The sequence below is a fragment of the Myotis davidii genome, unplaced genomic scaffold (assembly GCF_000327345.1).
Source record: "Myotis davidii unplaced genomic scaffold, ASM32734v1 scaffold854, whole genome shotgun sequence".
Lineage (NCBI taxonomy): Eukaryota > Metazoa > Chordata > Mammalia > Chiroptera > Vespertilionidae > Myotis > Myotis davidii.
The window spans coordinates 1,012,364-1,030,881 of record NW_006285939.1 but is presented as its reverse complement, the minus strand read 5'-3'; the positions used below and the strand labels follow the sequence as shown (position 1 = coordinate 1,030,881).

Sequence of the window (18,518 nt, the reverse complement as noted above, 5' to 3'; positions counted from 1 at the left end):
GCCAGCCTGGGTGAGGGGCTGATGGCCATTTTTGGGGTGGCCACAGCCCCTTCAGAGTGGGGGGCCCTACTGAGGTGCCTGGCCAGCCTAGGTGAGGGGCTGATGGCCGTTTTCAGGCTGGCCACGGCTGCGGGCTGGAAGCAGGTATCTGGGATTTATTTATCTTCTATAATTGAAACTTTGTAGCCTTGAGTGGTGCTATGGGCTGGCAGGGCAGGCGGGAAGCTTGGCTTCCTCCACTACCGGGGGCAACTGAAGCCTCCTGCTCGCTCCAGCTCCGTGGCCGCCACCATCTTAGTTGGGTTAATTTGCATATTTGCTTCTGATTGGCTTGTGGGCGTGGCTTGTGGGTGTAGAGGAGATATGGTCAATTTGCATGTTTCTCTTTTATTAGATAGTGCAGTATAGTATAGTGTAGAGCAGTATAATATACTATAGTGCATTGCAGTATAGTATAGTGTAGTATAGTATAATATAGTGCAGTGCACTACTGTTGTAGTACAACAACATACCAATGCTTCCAATTTAACCACCCCAACTGTACTTCTTATACTTATTAAACTTTGAATAGTAATGGTAGTAAATATGGAAAGAACTGCAGGTTTCAGGCCACTGAAGATTACAACACAAGAAGTAAACTGTAATTTTAACCAAGCTTATATTGTAACCAACCTAAAGGAGAGGGCTGCCCCCGTATAACTCCATTCTTGGTTCTCTCTTCCAAGTCCATAACTTCCTTGTATATCAATTCTGAAAAAGAGGTGAACAAAAACAAACTTTTTAAAGTCTGAAAGCCAACCTCACAAGACATCTGTTTTAAATAAATATTTTTACACAGATTAAGTACTTCAAATAGTATCCTCCAAAGGTAGAGGGTCTGTAAGTGTCAAAGTCCTAAGACTCAAAGATGTTAAAAACAATTCTTTGATCCTCTGCCAAGAATTATGTTGTAAGAAACAAAATCTCTGCCTTAACTGGTGTTCCTAGAGGTGGATTAAAGATAGAACTGTGGTTAGAAACCTTGTCTTTCCCACTCCACCAGCACTCTGTACTACGCCATGTCAGACCACATTTCACACTGTACTGCATACACTTGTTTAATGCTGTCTCAGAGAGGGCACGAGTTATCTGTCTTATTAGCGTCTATTTCCTGATAGGACCTGGAAGTTGTAGGTGCTAACCCAGATACCTGTTAAAGGATTTAAATGAAAGAGAGTGTGGAAGAATGGTATAAAAATACATTTTTATTTAAAAAAGAAAGAAAGAAAGAAAAAAAAAGAGGCAGATGGCCACACCTGAAAACCTTAAAAACTGCAGCCTGACATGCTATCACTGTCACAATTTCTCCATGGGACCCTGCCCTTTGCCTGCTGTGGGCAGAAGGCTGCAAGGACGTCCACCCAAGCAGTTGCACCAGATGCTGCCCTGCATTCTCCTCAGTGGCCTGACGTTGTGTGATGAGCCCTGTGACTGAACATCTACTAAAGAAGAACCTTCTGGTAGAAGCTACAGAGCCATTGTTCCTTATCATTTTGGGGTCCTGGAATAATTTAAGAACTGCATAAAAGCAATGTACCCTCTTCTGAGAAAATGTGCAAGCAAAAATGTAGCACAGGATTTTAAGGAGTCTTTAATTCTTTAAACTTCTGACAGAGATCTGTGATTATATATGACAATGTTTCTGTTGGTAATAAGGTAAACAAGTGGATGTGTTGAAATGAACAAGCGCTAGAAACACCTAAATTTGCTTGCTGTGGTGACCTTCTTGGACTTGGAAGGAGAAAAATAGGAAGTCTTGATAGAGGAAAGAATGGGAAAAGCTTTACTTCAAAGAAACAAAAAGGAATGATAAGCATTCCAGGTAGGAGGATTTTTTAAAAAATGAGAAAACAGCACCACTTTATGAAAAGGGATTAGGTAGACAAGCAAGAGCTAATCAGCAGTACTAACTGGGCAAAGTGATCTGCAGTTAATGGCTTTGGCAATGGATTTCTCTGCGTTATGATGCTAAAACTTGTCAGCAGTTCTTGAAAGAGGCAGTGAGCAGATAATCATGGAAAAGCACGTGGGGCTAAGAGGAAACGATGCAACATAAAGGCGAACCTGTCTAGAGTTCTCAAAAATCCCAGGAATGTCCTTATGCAAACAAAAACACCATGAGCCACTGATTTTAAGATGCACTTTTTCTTACAGTTTAATGTCTCTGAAATTGGGTTGTATAACCAGTGGCACATTATGGTGTGTTTTACAATTGGTGGCCTACTAAGATTTCATGAGATATAAGAGTATCAGTTTAGATATTTCCATACTACACACTCTGGCCCACAGTTATATCCTTGCATATTACCTATTACATGTAAAAATGTACTTGGTTCTACCCAATTATATCATTCTGGTAGATTCTACAGAGTTTAACTACATGTCTCCCAGATTCAACTCAGAGAAAACTAATCTCTGGTTACACTCCTAAGAAGAAAGAATCAAATTCATTCCTCCCAAATAAATTTATAGCTGGATTACCTGTCTGTTTATACCTCTGCAGTCCCTTTTGCTTTCCCAATATGTAGGCACATAGTTCTTAATAGCAAGTCTTCTGTGCCCAGTTATTTAAGTTCAGGTAAAAAAAGGGATCAAGCGACTTGCCCAAAGTCATGTAGCTACAAAAGTGGTCCAAACACCACATAACAATAACACAAATGAGGTAAACAGGGTCTAAAAATGACCTGGCCTACCTGTCCCAGGGAAGCTTTTTATTAAAATTTGTTAATCCTCATCCGAGGATATTTTTTTCTGTTGATTTTGAGAGAGCGAGAAACATCGATGTGAGAGAGACACATCAATTGGTTGCCTCCTGAATGTGCTCCGACCAGGGTTGGGTACTGAACCTGCAACAACTCAGGTGCATGCCCTTGACCCGGAATCCAACCCGAGACTTTCGGTGCACAAGCCGATGCTTTAACCACTGAGAGCAATACAGGCCAGGCCACCCCAGGGAATCTTTTAAAGAAAGAAATATTTCCATGACTATCAAAGCATTATTATTAATGTTCAACTACCTTCATAAAATAAAACTACGATATTAGATTTGCAAAGATTACAAATGAACTCTCTCTGTTGGTGAAGGTGGGGGTAACGTAGACATTCCTATTCAGTGCTGACAGAAATGCAAACTGCTACAATTTCTTTGAGGGTAATCTGGAAATAACTGAAAAATATCCTTTGGCCCAGCAAATCTTATAGGACTTTTTTATTGGCATGTTCTCATATGTGCAATAACAACAGACTGGACACAACTTAAGTGCTCTGCAAGTGGGAGCTGGGTATAGAAACTGACACAGCTGGACAGCTGGGTATCCATGCGCCAGCATGTGGAGCAGGAGAGGGTGATCTCTAATATGGGATTACACTCACAAAGCACACTGCACAGCATATACCATTGGGATCAAACAGGTGGGAGAGAGAAGGGGGAGACCCAAACACACAGGCTTGTGTATTTGTAGACTATGGAAGAACAAAATATTTTAAAAAGAACAAATGTTTCTGTGTCTAGAGAGGGGATGTGAGAGATCAGGATTAAGTAAGGGAGGAAAAGAGACCTACTTTCTCTTTTTTGCAAAAAATACTAATAATAATATTACCAAATGTGCATTATGAATAATATAAAGTATCTTTAGTTTCCTCAACATGATGAATAAATCAACACAATAAGCCAGAAGCTCTCTCAGCTCCATCTCTCAGGACCTGGTGAGTGTTACCTTTCCACTCTTCTATTGTATGTTCCCGTTCATCTAACTGCTTGTCAGGTATCTTGGGTGGTGGCTGAAAAACAAAAGGCAGCAATAACTGAGTCAGTTTACTAGGAGTATGCAAATCCGTCATAATTATTTGAAATGTTATCCAAACATCAAGGGCTTGTAAAAATACATTATTAGACCAGAGTGATGAGTCATCTTTGATGTAGAGACTAGTTTTGGAAGAATCCTTCCTGACAGGAAAAAGATGTCTAACTATCTTTTTCTTTTCTTCGAGCTTTTGAAATGGTCAGTTTATTTACATCATAGAACTGGGCTATGCTTTGGACACAATAATTTGTATTATAACTGAGTTAGGATGTCCTCCCAAAGCATTCAGTGTTCTAGCTCATCAGATCAGATATCAAGACAAGAAGGCAAGAAGCTGAGAGAGGGAACTTTATTTTGTGTAGGAAGTGCTTGGCTCATTAACTTAAGGTACTTTAAATGCAAAACAGAAAAACAGCATCATCATTTACCTATATTTTTATTTAATACTAGAGGCCCAGGGCACGAATTCATGCATGGGTGGGGCCCGGCCTGCCCACCCTGATGGTGGCAGATTGGGCCAGGTAGGCAGGGGAGAAGGGATGCAGGAGGTTGGCCGGCCCGCCCCACCCCTTATTGTGGTTGTGGCGGGGGGTGTCCAATTGGGGTTGGGCCGGCAGGGGGGAAGGGCTGCGGGCAGTTGGAGGGGGGCCGATTAGGGCCCCCCAATCGGGCCGGTTGGCTGCCACAGTGCGCATCATAGCCACTGGTCATTCTGCCATTCTGGTCGCTTGACTTTTATATATAGAGATTAAAATGTCTCCTCCAAACCCAACTTTAATTCTAATTGTAAGGGGTATGACTTCTTCAAACATGAAGAGAAGAACTTACAGCCTCCGCCTCGGAAGGGTCATACCAGACGTTGATGTATGGGTGCTGGAGAGCTTCGTCCACAGAGATCCTTTTGGATGCGTCAATCACCAGCATTTTGGATAATAAATCCCTCGCCTGACTGGCTGCAAAAATAATGATGTGAATGTACACGTACTTCATAAAGGTTTTTAAAATTAGCAATACATTTCAGAAACTTGAAATGCTCATTTTTTAAAAAGTATGTGTTTTATAAAAATATTTTACTATAAAATCAGGTCATACATATGATGAAAAAATATAGTTACAGAAAAAAATGACTAAAACCTTACTTTGTTCCACCACCCAGAAATAAACTTAGTGTATGCTCTATAATAATATGAAAACACACACACACACAAATAGGATTAAATAAATATATTTATAAAAGTACCTTTAAGTTTGTTGTGTTCTGAGTCAGCAGGGAAAAGCACATCGGGGAAGAGTTTCTCAAAGCTATATCCAGCATATTTAGGTCTGTTTTCAACGTAAGTCCTTACTGTTGGTTGTAGTTTCTTCATGAATTCAGGACATGGTGTTCCAAGCTGTTCAATAACTTTATTCCACTGATCAATATCTAATATCAAGTAGCTAAGAAAAATACTCCGTATCTAATGTTCAACACATAGTCATAGCCATATTAAAATAACAAGAAAATAACAATCATAAAATTCTAAGAAAGAATGTGGCAGTTACAAATCTTTTATCTTATAGCCACCTTGCAAAAGGTTGACAGAAAGGGTCAATAAACAAGCACTGTTAATCTTATTGAGAGAGAGAGAGAGAGAGAGAGAGAGAGAGAGAGAAAGAGAAAGAGAGAGAGAGAGAGACTGTGTATGTGCGTGTGTGTAATATTCATTTTATCATATAAATGAAAGCTTAGCCCAACTGGTGCGGCTCAGTGGTTGAGCGTCATCCCATGTACCAAGATGTCACCAGTTCTATTCCCAGTCAGGGCACATGCTCAGATTGTGGGCTTGATCCCTAGTAGGGAGTGTGCAGGAGGCAGCAGATGGATGTTTCTCTCTCATTAATGTTTCTATCTCTCCCTTCTCCCTTCTTCTCTTTCTAAAAAATCAACAAAAACATATTTAAAAAAGTGAACGCTTAAACCAACAAATTCCAAATACAAATGACTCAAAGAATAATGACAATTACTACCCACAGGGACTCTAAATGTAAACTGTACACAATTCTAGAATACAAAAATATTTTTTTCTGGCTCATCTGAAAATGTGAATGCATATCCTAGAGTAGTGATGGCGAACTTTTTGAGCTCGACATGTCAGCATTTTGAAAAACTCTAACTTCACTCTGGTGCCGTGTCACATATAGAAATTTTTTGATATTTGCAACCATAGTAAAACAAAGACTTATATTTTTGATATTTATGTTATATATTTAAATGCCATTTAACAAAGAAAAATCAACCAAAAAAATGAGTTTTGCGTGTCGTAGGTTCGCCATCACTGTCCTCCAGGCTAAGAAATATTGCTTATAATCTGTCCCTTTTTTTGAGAATTTTCTACACTAACAGAAAATAAAAATGACGGCTCTGGTAAAGGTGGTGTTTTCTTTTGCCATGCTTTGTTTAACTTAGGTAATAAACTCTGTTTGAAAGCTCTGAACCCTGTGAACATGAATCAGTGTTTGGTAAGTTGTGAGGTTAGAACTCCCTGTCTCCTTCCTCCTGTCTTCACACTGCCAGTCCTCCCGGGGACCAGAACCACAGCTCTCTGGTGAACCTAGTGCATATGGCTCTCCCATGCCTTCTCCTCACGTCAGTCTCAGGGTGACTAGCTGACAAACACATCACACATCACTCGCTGGTAATGTAAATATTAAAATAGATGAACAAAAAGCATGACTCCAAATCTACTTATACCATAATAAAACTATTACTGCTGAAATTCTCAGATGAAAAGATCAGTATGTTATGTTAAGAAATCAGACAACCCAAAGACACAAAACACAAAGAACATTAAAAAAAAGGAAGGTGGGGTGGGGGGAGGGGGTAAAACCAAAGGATGACCAGAAGCAACAGACAATTCCAAAATTCATATTCAAGTCTTAAGTACTTCTAGACTTAATCAAGTGCATACTTATTAAAATTTTTTAATGTCCGCCATGATTTTTGATTTACATTAAGCAAATCAACTCAAAGCCAGTAAATAATTGTGGATAATTAACTTGAGCAGTTCTCAGAAATAACATGACACAACCAATACGTGGGGGAAGGGAAGTCTATGTCAACTAGCAGGTGGTATTTTGAAAGAGTAGAGTAATTTAACAATATTATTAGGGAGAGACAAAATACATTACACTTGACATAGCTGAAGTGCTGTCATACATTTTGACCTTTAGAAACTACATTTTAGGCCAAAGATAAGGATACGATCTGTACCTGGGAACAAAACACCACCTTTGATCATTTCTCCCATGATGCACCCAACTGACCAAATGTCAACTGAAAACAAAATGCAATGACATTAACATAAAGAATTTGGTTAAAATAAAAAATAAAAAAACATTAAAAAAAATCACGCACACCATGTATACTTTAAAATTAGAGAAAGCAGTACAAAATAAAAATGAGTGACAGTGAATGTGCTCTAACTACCAGCAGAGACTGTATTTCCTGCTGCCGGACGCAGCCTACGAATATTTCAGCTTCTCATCTCAGCAGTTTTGGAACTGTAATAGCCACAAACAATCTGTTTAAAACCCCTTGTAGAATGAACCATCTTCATCCCCATTAGCGAACATAAGGAAGTCAGTCCATCACTAACTAATTTCACTGCTGCAGCAGCACAAGGATACAGTCCCTTCCTGGAAAGAGGATTTTGTGGCAAACCATTTCTCCCATAATGCACCCCACAGACCATAAATCCACTATATGTTTGCAGCACAAAAGAAGGAAAAGCAAAGCAAAAGGTCATTAAAATCAAAGAAGCATAATATGACTGCATTATATAAAAACTACAAAACATCACAAAAAGAAAAAAGTGATTTTAATTTTAGCTAATGGAATAATTTAAAACACAAAACATTTTTCAAAAGGCTTTGAATTACAAAAGCAAATGGTGAAGTGTGGCCTTTTAACTATATATCTAGTTTTAAAGTGAGAGCCATGCACAGAAATAATGTAGTTAAAAATCCTATACATTTTGTCAATGAAAATTTGTTTATAAAATACAAAATAGCAGCAAACTTAAACTTTGTACATAAGGTTGAAAAAGTACACGAGGGAGCAAAATTTAAAAAATGAAATCTTGACAATATTTTGAGTTTTAACTGTGCATTATGCTCTCTCTTTAAGTCAACAAAAAAGCATGAGCAGAAATAATTTAGCATGTTAAATATTTAACAGAAAGCATATATTTCTATGAATAATTATAGTTAAGAATTAATCTGAAGCCCTTTAGAAATTTTCAAACTGGATATCATAAATGTATTTGAGTAGCGCTATATCTATTTTGAATTGAAAATCATTTGTTCCCCAGCAATGCTGTGCTACATCTACCCTACTATCCCAACAGGAACAAGTGCATGGACAGTGGATAAATGATCAAGTCAGGAAACTCAGTAAAAAAGCATATATCATGTTTTCTACCTAAAGTCTTTAAAACCATAAAACTAAATTGCTTTGGTTGAAGACATTTAGTTTTGGCTGAATACAGTCTGAGAGTTCCCACTTCAAGGAGACCTCTAATCAGTTCTGAAGACATCTGCTAGACCAGTGGTTCTCAACCTTGGCTGCACATTAGAATCACCTGGGAATCTTTTTAAAATCCTGATTTCTGGGCCTCATCCTCTGGAAATTCTGTTTCTTTGTTATGGGGTGGGGCCACAACATTAGTAACAAAGAAACAGAATTTCCGGAGGATGAGGCCCAGAAATCAGGATTTTAAAAAGATTCCCAGGTGATTCTAATGTGCAGCCAAGGTTGAGAACTACTGCCTTAGAAGCTTTCATTTTTGAAGCTTGAAGGTTTAAATTCTTTAAGGGCAAAAAAGGAAAAAGGTAGAAATTGATGTGAGAGAGAGACACCCTTTACCACACTGCAGGACTTAGGAAATGTCAGTGTACTTTCTGGGACACACCCTTACAGGAGGCTGCCAGTTCACCATAGACTCATAGGAGCTAAACCGGAAAGAAATTTTGGAAAACCTTTGGAATTAAAGTTTCTCTAAAGTTTAATATTAAAATAAAGGCAAATATTTTTTATATGTATGGTAGGATTCAACTTTGAAAGACAAGAATTTAGAAAAAAGTTAATATTCATAAATCTGAAGGAAAAAAATTCCAGGGTTTTCATTTTTGGTAAAAATCTATTACAATAAAATTTCCCTATAGATTATAGAGAATAGCAAACTTTACTTAAATATCCAAGACACAGTTTTGTAGAAAACTTTAAGAAATCACATAAACCCATTTTTAAACAGACTATGAAAGTCGCAAGCATGTGAGCAGTTCTTGTCTGGGTCAGTGGTTCATGCATAAAACTTCTTTTAATGGGTCTATAGCCAATTAGGCAGCTTATATACATTCCATTATATTATACTTTCTAAAAAGCTTTGAGGTAGCTTGCAATAAGAGGCAACATTAAAGACAAAGTTGTTAAAACAGGTGAGGGTGGGTGGAGGAAGTTCTATGTTTGCCCTTGATGGCTAATGCAGTTATTGTTATTAAGCATTACATTTGACTCTGTTTCCTGAGACCAAAAAAAAAGAAAGAAAAGGTGATAAGGTCATCTGCATAACTCTTAATCTATGAGGAAAGCAAGTCAATTCTTAATATGGGTTTTTTTTAGTGTTAATTTCTGGCAGGGAGCTATCTCCCCAAATCACATTTATAGGCCACAGAGTGACACATTACACAGTAGCTGGGACAGTAAATGGTTTTATAGCAAATGCAAAAGCAATGTTCATGTTGGTCACTTGTATCAATTCTAAAAAAAAAAACCCTAAAAAACAACAACAAAATCTCAATGAGTCTAATACTAAATCGAACTCACTAGATCTACAGGGTATAAGACAATTTTAGATAGTAAGAAAACAAAACATCCTGTTTATTAAGAACAAAAGAATAATAGTAAATGTTTAAAGTATTTGTTTTTAATTAGCTCAGAAAATAAAAGTTAAAATCCTCAGTTCAATTATCTTTTCTAAAAATGATTCAAGAAGACTGACTTAATACAGTTTCTTAGTTCAAAGCAAGCTGCTAAGAAAAAGTCCAGGCCCTATTCCAGGCAGTGCTTTGGATGAAGTTACCACAAGCCAATGAAGGCCTGTGCACTTTCATCCCTGTCTGAAAGTCTACAACATTTCTTCTCAAATATGTGTGTATGTTTAATTTTTTAATAATTCATGAACTACATGCCTGACAATTTTCTTCAACCTTGATTCTAATGCTGATATATGTAACTGAATATACCCACACATAATATGCCATCTCTTTAAGGCTGGACACAGGGCGTTGATGAAACAACAGTTTCCTACAAAAGGTCACCTTTATTATCCATCAGCTTTGCAGATGGCTTTATCCTGGCTCTTCAAGCTTACTAAGTGCTATTGCTGGTAACTCTAGTCTCAGGGGGTTGGAAATAGGTGCAAATGTCACTAAAAGCAAACTAGGATTCATACAAAAGATAAACTGTCAGTCCACTATATATACTCCTTGAGCCCATGTTAGAAATATTCACTGTAAAGTTACAGGAAAGTAAATTTCAGGGGCCATGGCAACAAAGTCCTTATCCAAAGGTAGTGTTGATGGTTAGGTATTTGTAATTAAATAAAAAGGTACCCTAAGTTTTCCCAAACATTTATGACAACATTTAGAGTTACTTTAAAACTCTTGACACAACGTTTCAGTGACATATATTTAACTATGCACTTCCGCTTAACTATTTACATAAGAAATCTCATAAAACAGAACAGTATTTCAAGTAAATGTGTTTTCTGACCGTTTTCTTTGTAGCCCATCCCTAGGATGACTTCAGGTGCTCTGTAGTAGCGCGTCACTACGTAGGGTGTCATCATGAAACTAGTTCCTGCAGTCCTGGCCAGTCCAAAGTCAAGAATCTTCAAAGTGCAGTCTGATTTTACTACTATATTACTGGGCTTTAAGTCCTTTAAGAAATAAAAAAATAAAAGAATGCTATGACATATACAAATATTTTGCAGCTCACAAGTTATCAGATCACTGATAAAACAATTCATGCAAACTGTTTATTTTTCTCACCATAATCGATATCAGGGCATAAATTCATTATATTGGGCACATTTGAGGAATTCACTTGATGGTATTTTAATTTATGAATACATACAGTTATTAGAGAATTTAGTAATATTTTATTTGCTAGAAATTATGATTAGCTAGTAATTTTTGATCAAGTGGAGTAAAGCGATTTGGAACTACAACTAAAAGCTCACATAAGCCCTAGCTGGTTTGGCTCAGTGGATAGAGTGTAGGCCTGGAGTCTGAAGGATCCCGGGTTCAATTCCAGTCAAGGGTTGCAGGTTCAATCCCCAGTGTGGGGCATGCAAGAGGCAGCCTATCAATGATTCTCTCTCATCATTGATGTTTCTATCTCTCTCTCCCTTTCCCTTCCTCTCTGAAATCAATAAAAAAATCTATAATAATAAAAGCATAATATGCTAATTAGACTGGACATCCTTCCAGATGAAGCTGGGGCTGCAAGGGAAGCCAGTGCCAGCAGCTGGGGGAAGGAAGGCCTACTCTTGCATAAATTTTGTGCATCAGGCCTCTAGTATTTAAAAATAAAAAAGCTCATATAAAACGAATATGGTAAAAGAAAGAGAGAATCATAAGTTAGCATTTATATTCACTTGTATACTAAATTACCAGCATAAGAAAATCTGATTTTAAAGACACAATGGAGTTTGTGTAGATAATACAAATCAATAATTGGCCCTTCTATGTCAATCCAAGCAGGTATCATTTGACCTCTCTCATTGGCAGATGGCCAAGTATAATGATGGAAACAGTCCTCAGTGGTCTTTCCATCACTGACTGCTGTCCCAAATCACACAAATTTGTCCGTAAAATCTCTGTCTGCTCACAGAGGTAGGACAGCATTGTCTTGGTGCCACTAATCTATATAATTACTTGCCGTTAATGCTACTAAATAATGTCTTCGTGAAGAATTTTCCACCTGACCCCAACTTTAAGCAATTCCATGCTGTGGTCATTAAAAGGAAGGCAGCAGCGTAAACACTGATGGCTTCAAGTTCAACACATTTTGCCTGTTAGCTCCCATGAAACCTATTGTGAACCAAGAGACCATAGAAAGCAAACATACACCCATGACACAAACAAACTCCATTATGGGTACTGATGGCCTGAAAAGCATGATTGCTTTTTCAATGTCCCTATCCAGGAAAAATTGTATGTTGTCTTTAACATCTTCTCATAGGCAATCACGGATGGTTTTAGAAGATAAATAACCCAAGGGCTTTATCAAATTAAAAATAGAGACCAATAGGTGTAGCGAAACAGAAGATGAAAATTTTCATTATTGCTGTTCCATAAATATGATATTGGCACTATTTCAAAACACAATACTCAGCCAAGTAACTTTGCATGTTCAAAAATATAACTTACAAGCTTTGATACCATTTCAATGTCTACTCGGATGGGTAAAGATCAATGGCTCTTTACACTACTGCATTCTCATCTAGAAATACAATACTAATTTTAAACATTTTATTTTGGAAAATTAAGAGTAAAATACACTTAAAAGTACATTTTTTTAAAGAAAAAACTGTCCAAAAATGCCTCAAATAATATTACCTGAAATCTATCCTTCTATTTATCAATATGTACCTTTCTACCAATGCTAGAGCCATATGAGAAGAACAACTGAATTTGCATGAATTTGTAGCAGAGTGGAACTAAGCTAACATTATTCCATCTTCTCTCAGAGTTTCTAGCCTCCTCACAATTAGGTAGATAGTCAGGCAAGCCTAACTGTGATTAGTTCTGTGAAGTGGGAAGTGAGTGAGAACATATAGAAGGGCCTCCTGTTGTCCCTTGCATGCTTTGGTGACTGTAACATTCCAGATGATGGACCCTCTGTCAGTCTGGGTTGCTGAGCATTGAGGTAAAGCAGAGCCCTCACCCGTCATGACCTGCACTGGACATGCGATGCGAGAAATAAACCGTAGTTGGTGAGCCATGGAGAATTCAGGGTTTGGTACCCAGCATAGCCCAGCTGTGACACTGTGATTTATAATTACTGTATATTTGGTCTTTGTCTCAATTACTGAGACAGAGCTCTAAAAACCTTAGAATTTCTTTCTTTTTTTAAAAAAAATATTTTTTATTCATTTTTTTTTGAGAGAGAGAGGAAGAGGAAGGGAGAGGGAGAGAGAAACATTGATCAGCTCTCTCTTGCACACACACTGACCCAGGATCAGACCTACAACCTGGGTATGTGCCTAACCTAGAATCAAACTTAATCCTTCGGTCCCCAGGACAACACTCAACCAACTAGCCACACCAACCAGAGCAAGAATTCCTTAATTGATAAGAGCAACAAAGGTGACTGTTATTTTTAAAGCCCTTTTCACTGACCCTGAGTTTATGTTAATGAGCAGACTTGCAAAGCCCAAAAGGATGGAGGCTGGTTGCCAAGGGAACCAACATTGTGATTTGAGCTTCAACTTTCAGCTCCACCCCCAGACCTCAGCTAGCTTTCAATTACCACTGGTCAATGATTCAATCAACATGCCTAGGAAGGAAATGAAGATTCCATAAAAACCACAAAAGACAAGATTTGGTGCTGAACATGTGAAGATCTGAGGAGTGGCACACCCAGAAAGGGCATGGAGCTCCACACCCCTTTCCACATACCTTGCCCTATGCACCTCTCCATTTGGCTCTCCCTGAGTTAATGTCCTTTGTAATAAACTGGTAGTCTACTAAGTAAAATGTTTCCCTGAGTCTGTGAGAAGCTCTGGCAAATAAATTGATCCTGAGTAGAGAGATGTGGGAACCTCTGAATTATAGCCAGGAGGTCAGAATCACAGTAATAACCAGGGCTTGTGATCGGCATCTGCAGTGGGGGCAATCTTGTGGGGCTGAGCTTTTAACCTGTGGGATCTGAATCTGTCTCCAGGTAGCAAGTGTCAGAACTGAATTAAATTGTAGGACACCAGCTGAAGTACAGAAAACCTGAAAATTGTTTGGTGAGAAAAACTGACACACGTGGTGTCACAGTGGTACTGTACTGCAGTAAACGCCGAGCACTGCTCTTCCTCGTCACCGGTCTATTCTGATAACCAGACACATGGCGTCACAAGTGGTACTGTAGTGCAGTAAACAGCCTGCTCTTCCTTCTTGCCGGTCTATGGTCTATTCTGATATCACTGAAACTGGTGCCAGGTAGGGTGCTACTCTTCCATACACACATGATCATAGGTTAGCAGTCAAGTAGCAGGCAGCAGGGAAACTAATACCACAGTTGGAAAAGCGATCCAGGTTATATAATAGCAACGCCTTCAAAGACACTGTCACTTGCAAGAACTCGGCAGGCACAGCCCTGCATAATGAAGTTGAGGCTCTAGAATAGGGTTGGCAAAGGAAGGCCTACCTGTGAAGAAACAGCCACACTCATTCAGTTGCTTATTGTCTATGGCTATTTTTGTGTTACACTAGCAAAGCTATAACAGAGCTTGTATCATCTGTAAAGCCTAAAATACTATCTGGCCTTGCCTTTACAGAGTAAGTTTGGGAAGAAGTGATTAGAAAGTAAAATTTTAGTAGTGTGTGTTGGTGGCTACTGGATAGATGTGAAAGAATGTAGTACAGTAAACGTAACACAGAGCACTGTAATACAGTAAACACAATTTACTGCCACTTTACAAGTAGAAATGAAAGGGAACAGAGTTTAGAATATTTCAGGCCTTGCCATTCTGGAAAAACTAAAAGTTACTAGACACTTACAAAAAAAAGCAGTGTATATAGCAGATATCTCCTCCCAACCCTGTATACCTCTATACCTTTTCACCTTCAGATGACTTATCTCAATCAACAGAATGTGAGAGAATGTGATGTCCACCAAACCTGAAGACGGTTGTAAATGAGCTTGCTTGATTTAGCTTGGTTCTCCTGTCTTTCACCATGAGAAAAGGAAGAGCCCAATGAAGACCAGCAATTTCCAAACTTTTTAATCTCATGACACACATAAAGTAGTTGCTAAAATTCTGCAGCACACCAAAAAAAGTATTTTTTGCTGATATGACAAAAACAACACCACCACCTAGGTATAATTTTATACACAGCATGGACTTCCTCTTCTCATACACAGTGAGACCGACCACCCCGACAGTGGAGCCTCACTCAGCCTGGGTCTCTGAGCGACTCTAGGGAAGCCCACCCCCCACCCTGACTTTCACTGAACCCCTACAGGACAAAAGTTCAGGTTATTTTAGCAAGTAAGCAATCTCAGCCCAGCAGAAGCATTAGCTTAGGCTGTGGGGACTTTGAATGAGTACTAGAGCAGAGAGAGGAGTAAATTGTGGCCTCAAGACCAGCTACAGAAGTGAGTGCAGTAGTTTATCCCATTAAACTTCTAGTAAGATACTCAAGAAAAGGAACAGACATCAAATAAAACCATGGAAGAACAGTTTCCAGAACTTACTGCATGAAGAAAGTGGGAACAAGGAGCATCAGGGGTGGCCTACAGTGGGTGCTGTGCTGCGAGCTCTGACTCCTGGGCAGCACGGAGCACTCATTCTTCCAGCTGCTGGCCGTGTAGGCTGCCGACAGCTTTAGCAAGTCTCTCCCCAGGAACTGCCTTCAGTGAGGTGCCTCATTTTCCAAGGTCCTGCTGCCCCCAGGACAAAGGCCCAGTTGAGTTACCAGCTGAGGCCTCTGGAGTGATCACATCCAATTCACTTTCTCCCTCTGTGCACTTTTACTTCCTTAACTCCCCTCAGAGACCCCCGTATAAATCTTATTAGTTCAAACTTATTATGTAAATTTTCTATTGTACTGTATTTTCAATACTTTATTGCCTAAATACTAAAGGAGTACGTATAGTATCCCAGTACATACTATTGTATTTGTGCAGTTATCCTATTTTTTACAATTTAAAATTTGTACATAGCAACTCTATTCCATGTCAAGTTCTTGACATTATTTATCCAAATAAGTGTATAATACCCTTCATCCTTATAAGTAACTCTTTTTCCCACTATAATCACTTCACTTGATTAAACACTTATTCTTGTTTTCTTTTTTTTATTATTGATGCTTAGAAAGAGAGAGGAAGGGAGAAAGAGGAAGAGAAAGACCAATTTGCTGTTCCACCTATTTATGCATTCACTGGTTCATTTTCTGTATGTGCCCTGACCAGGGAACAAACCTTGGCATATCAGGACGACGGTCTAATTAACTGAGCTACCTGGCCAGGGCTCTTTTTTTCAATTTTAATTTTTATATCAAATCTATTGGGTGCCATTAGTCAATAAAACCATATAGGTTTCAAGTGTATGACTCCAAAACACACCATCTGCATACTGCATCATGCACATACCACCCAAAGTAACGTCTCTTTCCACCACCATTTATCCCCCCTTTGCCCTTTTCTTTTTTTAAAAAAATATATCTTATTGATTTTTCACAGAGAGGAAGGGAGAGAGAGAGTTAGAAACATCGATGAGAGAGAGACATCGATCAGCTGCCTCCTGCACATCTCCTACTGGGGATGTGCCCGCAACCCAGGTACATGCCCTTTGACCGGAATCGAACCTGGGCCCTTTCAGTCCGCAGGCCGACACTCTATCCACTGAGCCAAACTGGTTTCGGCTTCCCTTTGCCCTTTTCAATCTCCCTCCCGCCCCCACCCTTCCCTCTGGCTACCACCATGTTGTTGTCAGATCTATGGTTTTCTTATTATTAATCCCTTCCCCTTTTCTCCTAGCCCCCAACCCCGCTCCCTCTGACAACTGTCAGCCTCTTACACCCTGTTCGCATTCTCCCAGTACATCTCTGCTAACACCTGTGCTTTCAGCCTTTGGAAATTAGCTACACGTTTTTGTTACAGAAACATGTACCTGTTGGTTTTGTGTGTGTGTATGTGTGCGTGTGCGTGTGATAACCTTATTTTCATTAAGATGTTACTGTTATATATTGGTCTTCTGTAACTTAATGTTTCTTTTTTATGCTTCTTACTGTTTCTTTTTTTATTTTCATCTCCTGTCATTTGGTCTGTGATTTATGTACTGATCACCTGGTACCTCCATTAATCTGGAAATTTTCCACTTCGAAGATTTTACTTCATTAAAATCAAATTAACTTCCATGATGGTGGATTACTGTCCTGATCCAAAGGAAACAAACAAAGACAGCACCCAGAAGTTTAACTCATTTGCTCTATAGCATATACTAGATGAGTATGAGTTGAGGACGATATACTCCTCCATTTAAAAGAATTTATCTTATGTTGCTTAAAGAAGGCATTAGATACAATATTATAGTAGTTGCATATGTAATATACAAGACAATCAGAATGATAACTAAGGATAAGCATGAATATCTCAGATGCATAACTGTCTTAAAATAGTTAATTTGAGCACACATATATTTATTTTATTATGTAAGTTAGGATATTTGTTACAAGGTAGCTCAGAAGGAAAATATACTTCCACTGAATTAAATACATTTTCAAAAGTTCCTCCCAAATTAGATGCAATTCTTTTCAAAGAATAAGCTAGAATTAAAACTAAAATACAAAAACATATGTCCACAGAAAAACTTGCATTTGAATGTTCATGTCAGCATTACCTAAAAGAGGCAAAAAAATGGTAACAGCCTAACTGTTGATCAAGTAGTGAAATGATTAAACACATGTGGTATATCCATACAGTGAAATATTATTTGTCAATAAAAGTAAATGAAGGACTGATAGGTGATATGTACATGGATGAACCACATATTGTATAATTACATTTACAACTGAACCTTGAACCACATGGGTTGGATACGGAGAGATCCACTTATATGCAAACTTTTTCAATAAATACAGTAAATGTTTTTTCTCTTTCTTATGATTTTTTTCTATCTTACTTTATTGAATAAATGCAGCACATAATACATATAACATACATAATATGTGTTAAATAACTATGTTATTGGTAAGGCTATTTGTAATTAAGTTTAGGGAGAGTCAAAAGTTAGAAAAAGGGGTTGAAAAATATTTTAAAAGGTAAGTAAAAACTTTCAAATGAAATACATAAATCTATGCATCCAAACTATACAAGCTACAAAAAGAATAAAAGCAAAAAATCTGCACTGAGACTCATCAAAATCAAACTGTTGAAAGACAGACAAAAAAGAGAATTTTGAGAACATCCAGAGAGAAGTAAAAGATCTTACAAGAGATCCTCAATGATATTAACAGCTAATTTCTAAAATAATAATAATAATGAAAATGATAATGATGGAAGCCAAAAGGTAGTAAAATAACACATTTAAAGGGTTGAAAGAAAAGCCAAACAAAAATTCTAAATCCCGCAAAATCAAAACTGAAGGAGAAATTAAGACATTTTGAGATAAATGAAAAGCTAAGGGAGTCGGTCACTAGGACATATGTCCTATAAAAAGTGCTAGTCCTAGCTGGCGTTGCTCAGTGGTTAGAACATTGGCCTGTGTGCCGAAGGGTTTTGGGTTTGATTCCTGGTCAAGGACACATATCTGGGTTGCAGGTCCGATATCCGCCCTCCATTGGGGCATGTGTGGGGGCAACCAATGATGTATTTTTGTCACATCGATGTTTCACTCTCTCCTTCCCCACTCTCTTTCC

At 38.3% G+C, this 18,518-nt stretch overlaps 1 protein-coding gene across 4 annotated transcripts in view; it reads right to left on the bottom strand.

The window, feature by feature from the left end:
- MAPK8 (mitogen-activated protein kinase 8) overlaps window positions 1-18,518 on the bottom strand; it is a 61,077-nt gene that overhangs the window by 8,769 nt on the left and 33,790 nt on the right. For 2 of the 4 annotated variants that reach the window (XM_006757125.2, XM_006757127.2), the window contains exons 6-11: window positions 10,654-10,819; window positions 7,509-7,580; window positions 5,083-5,265; window positions 4,671-4,795; window positions 3,756-3,819; window positions 673-750 (exon numbers count right to left, since the gene is read on the bottom strand). In XM_006757125.2, coding sequence (XP_006757188.1) covers window positions 673-750; window positions 3,756-3,819; window positions 4,671-4,795; window positions 5,083-5,265; window positions 7,509-7,580; window positions 10,654-10,819 — 688 coding nt within the window. Of the gene's footprint in view, window positions 1-672; window positions 751-3,755; window positions 3,820-4,670; window positions 4,796-5,082; window positions 5,266-7,083; window positions 7,156-7,508; window positions 7,581-10,653; window positions 10,820-18,518 lie in introns of all 4 variants that reach the window. The other 2 variants (XM_006757124.2, XM_006757126.2) reach the window with 1 other exon arrangement.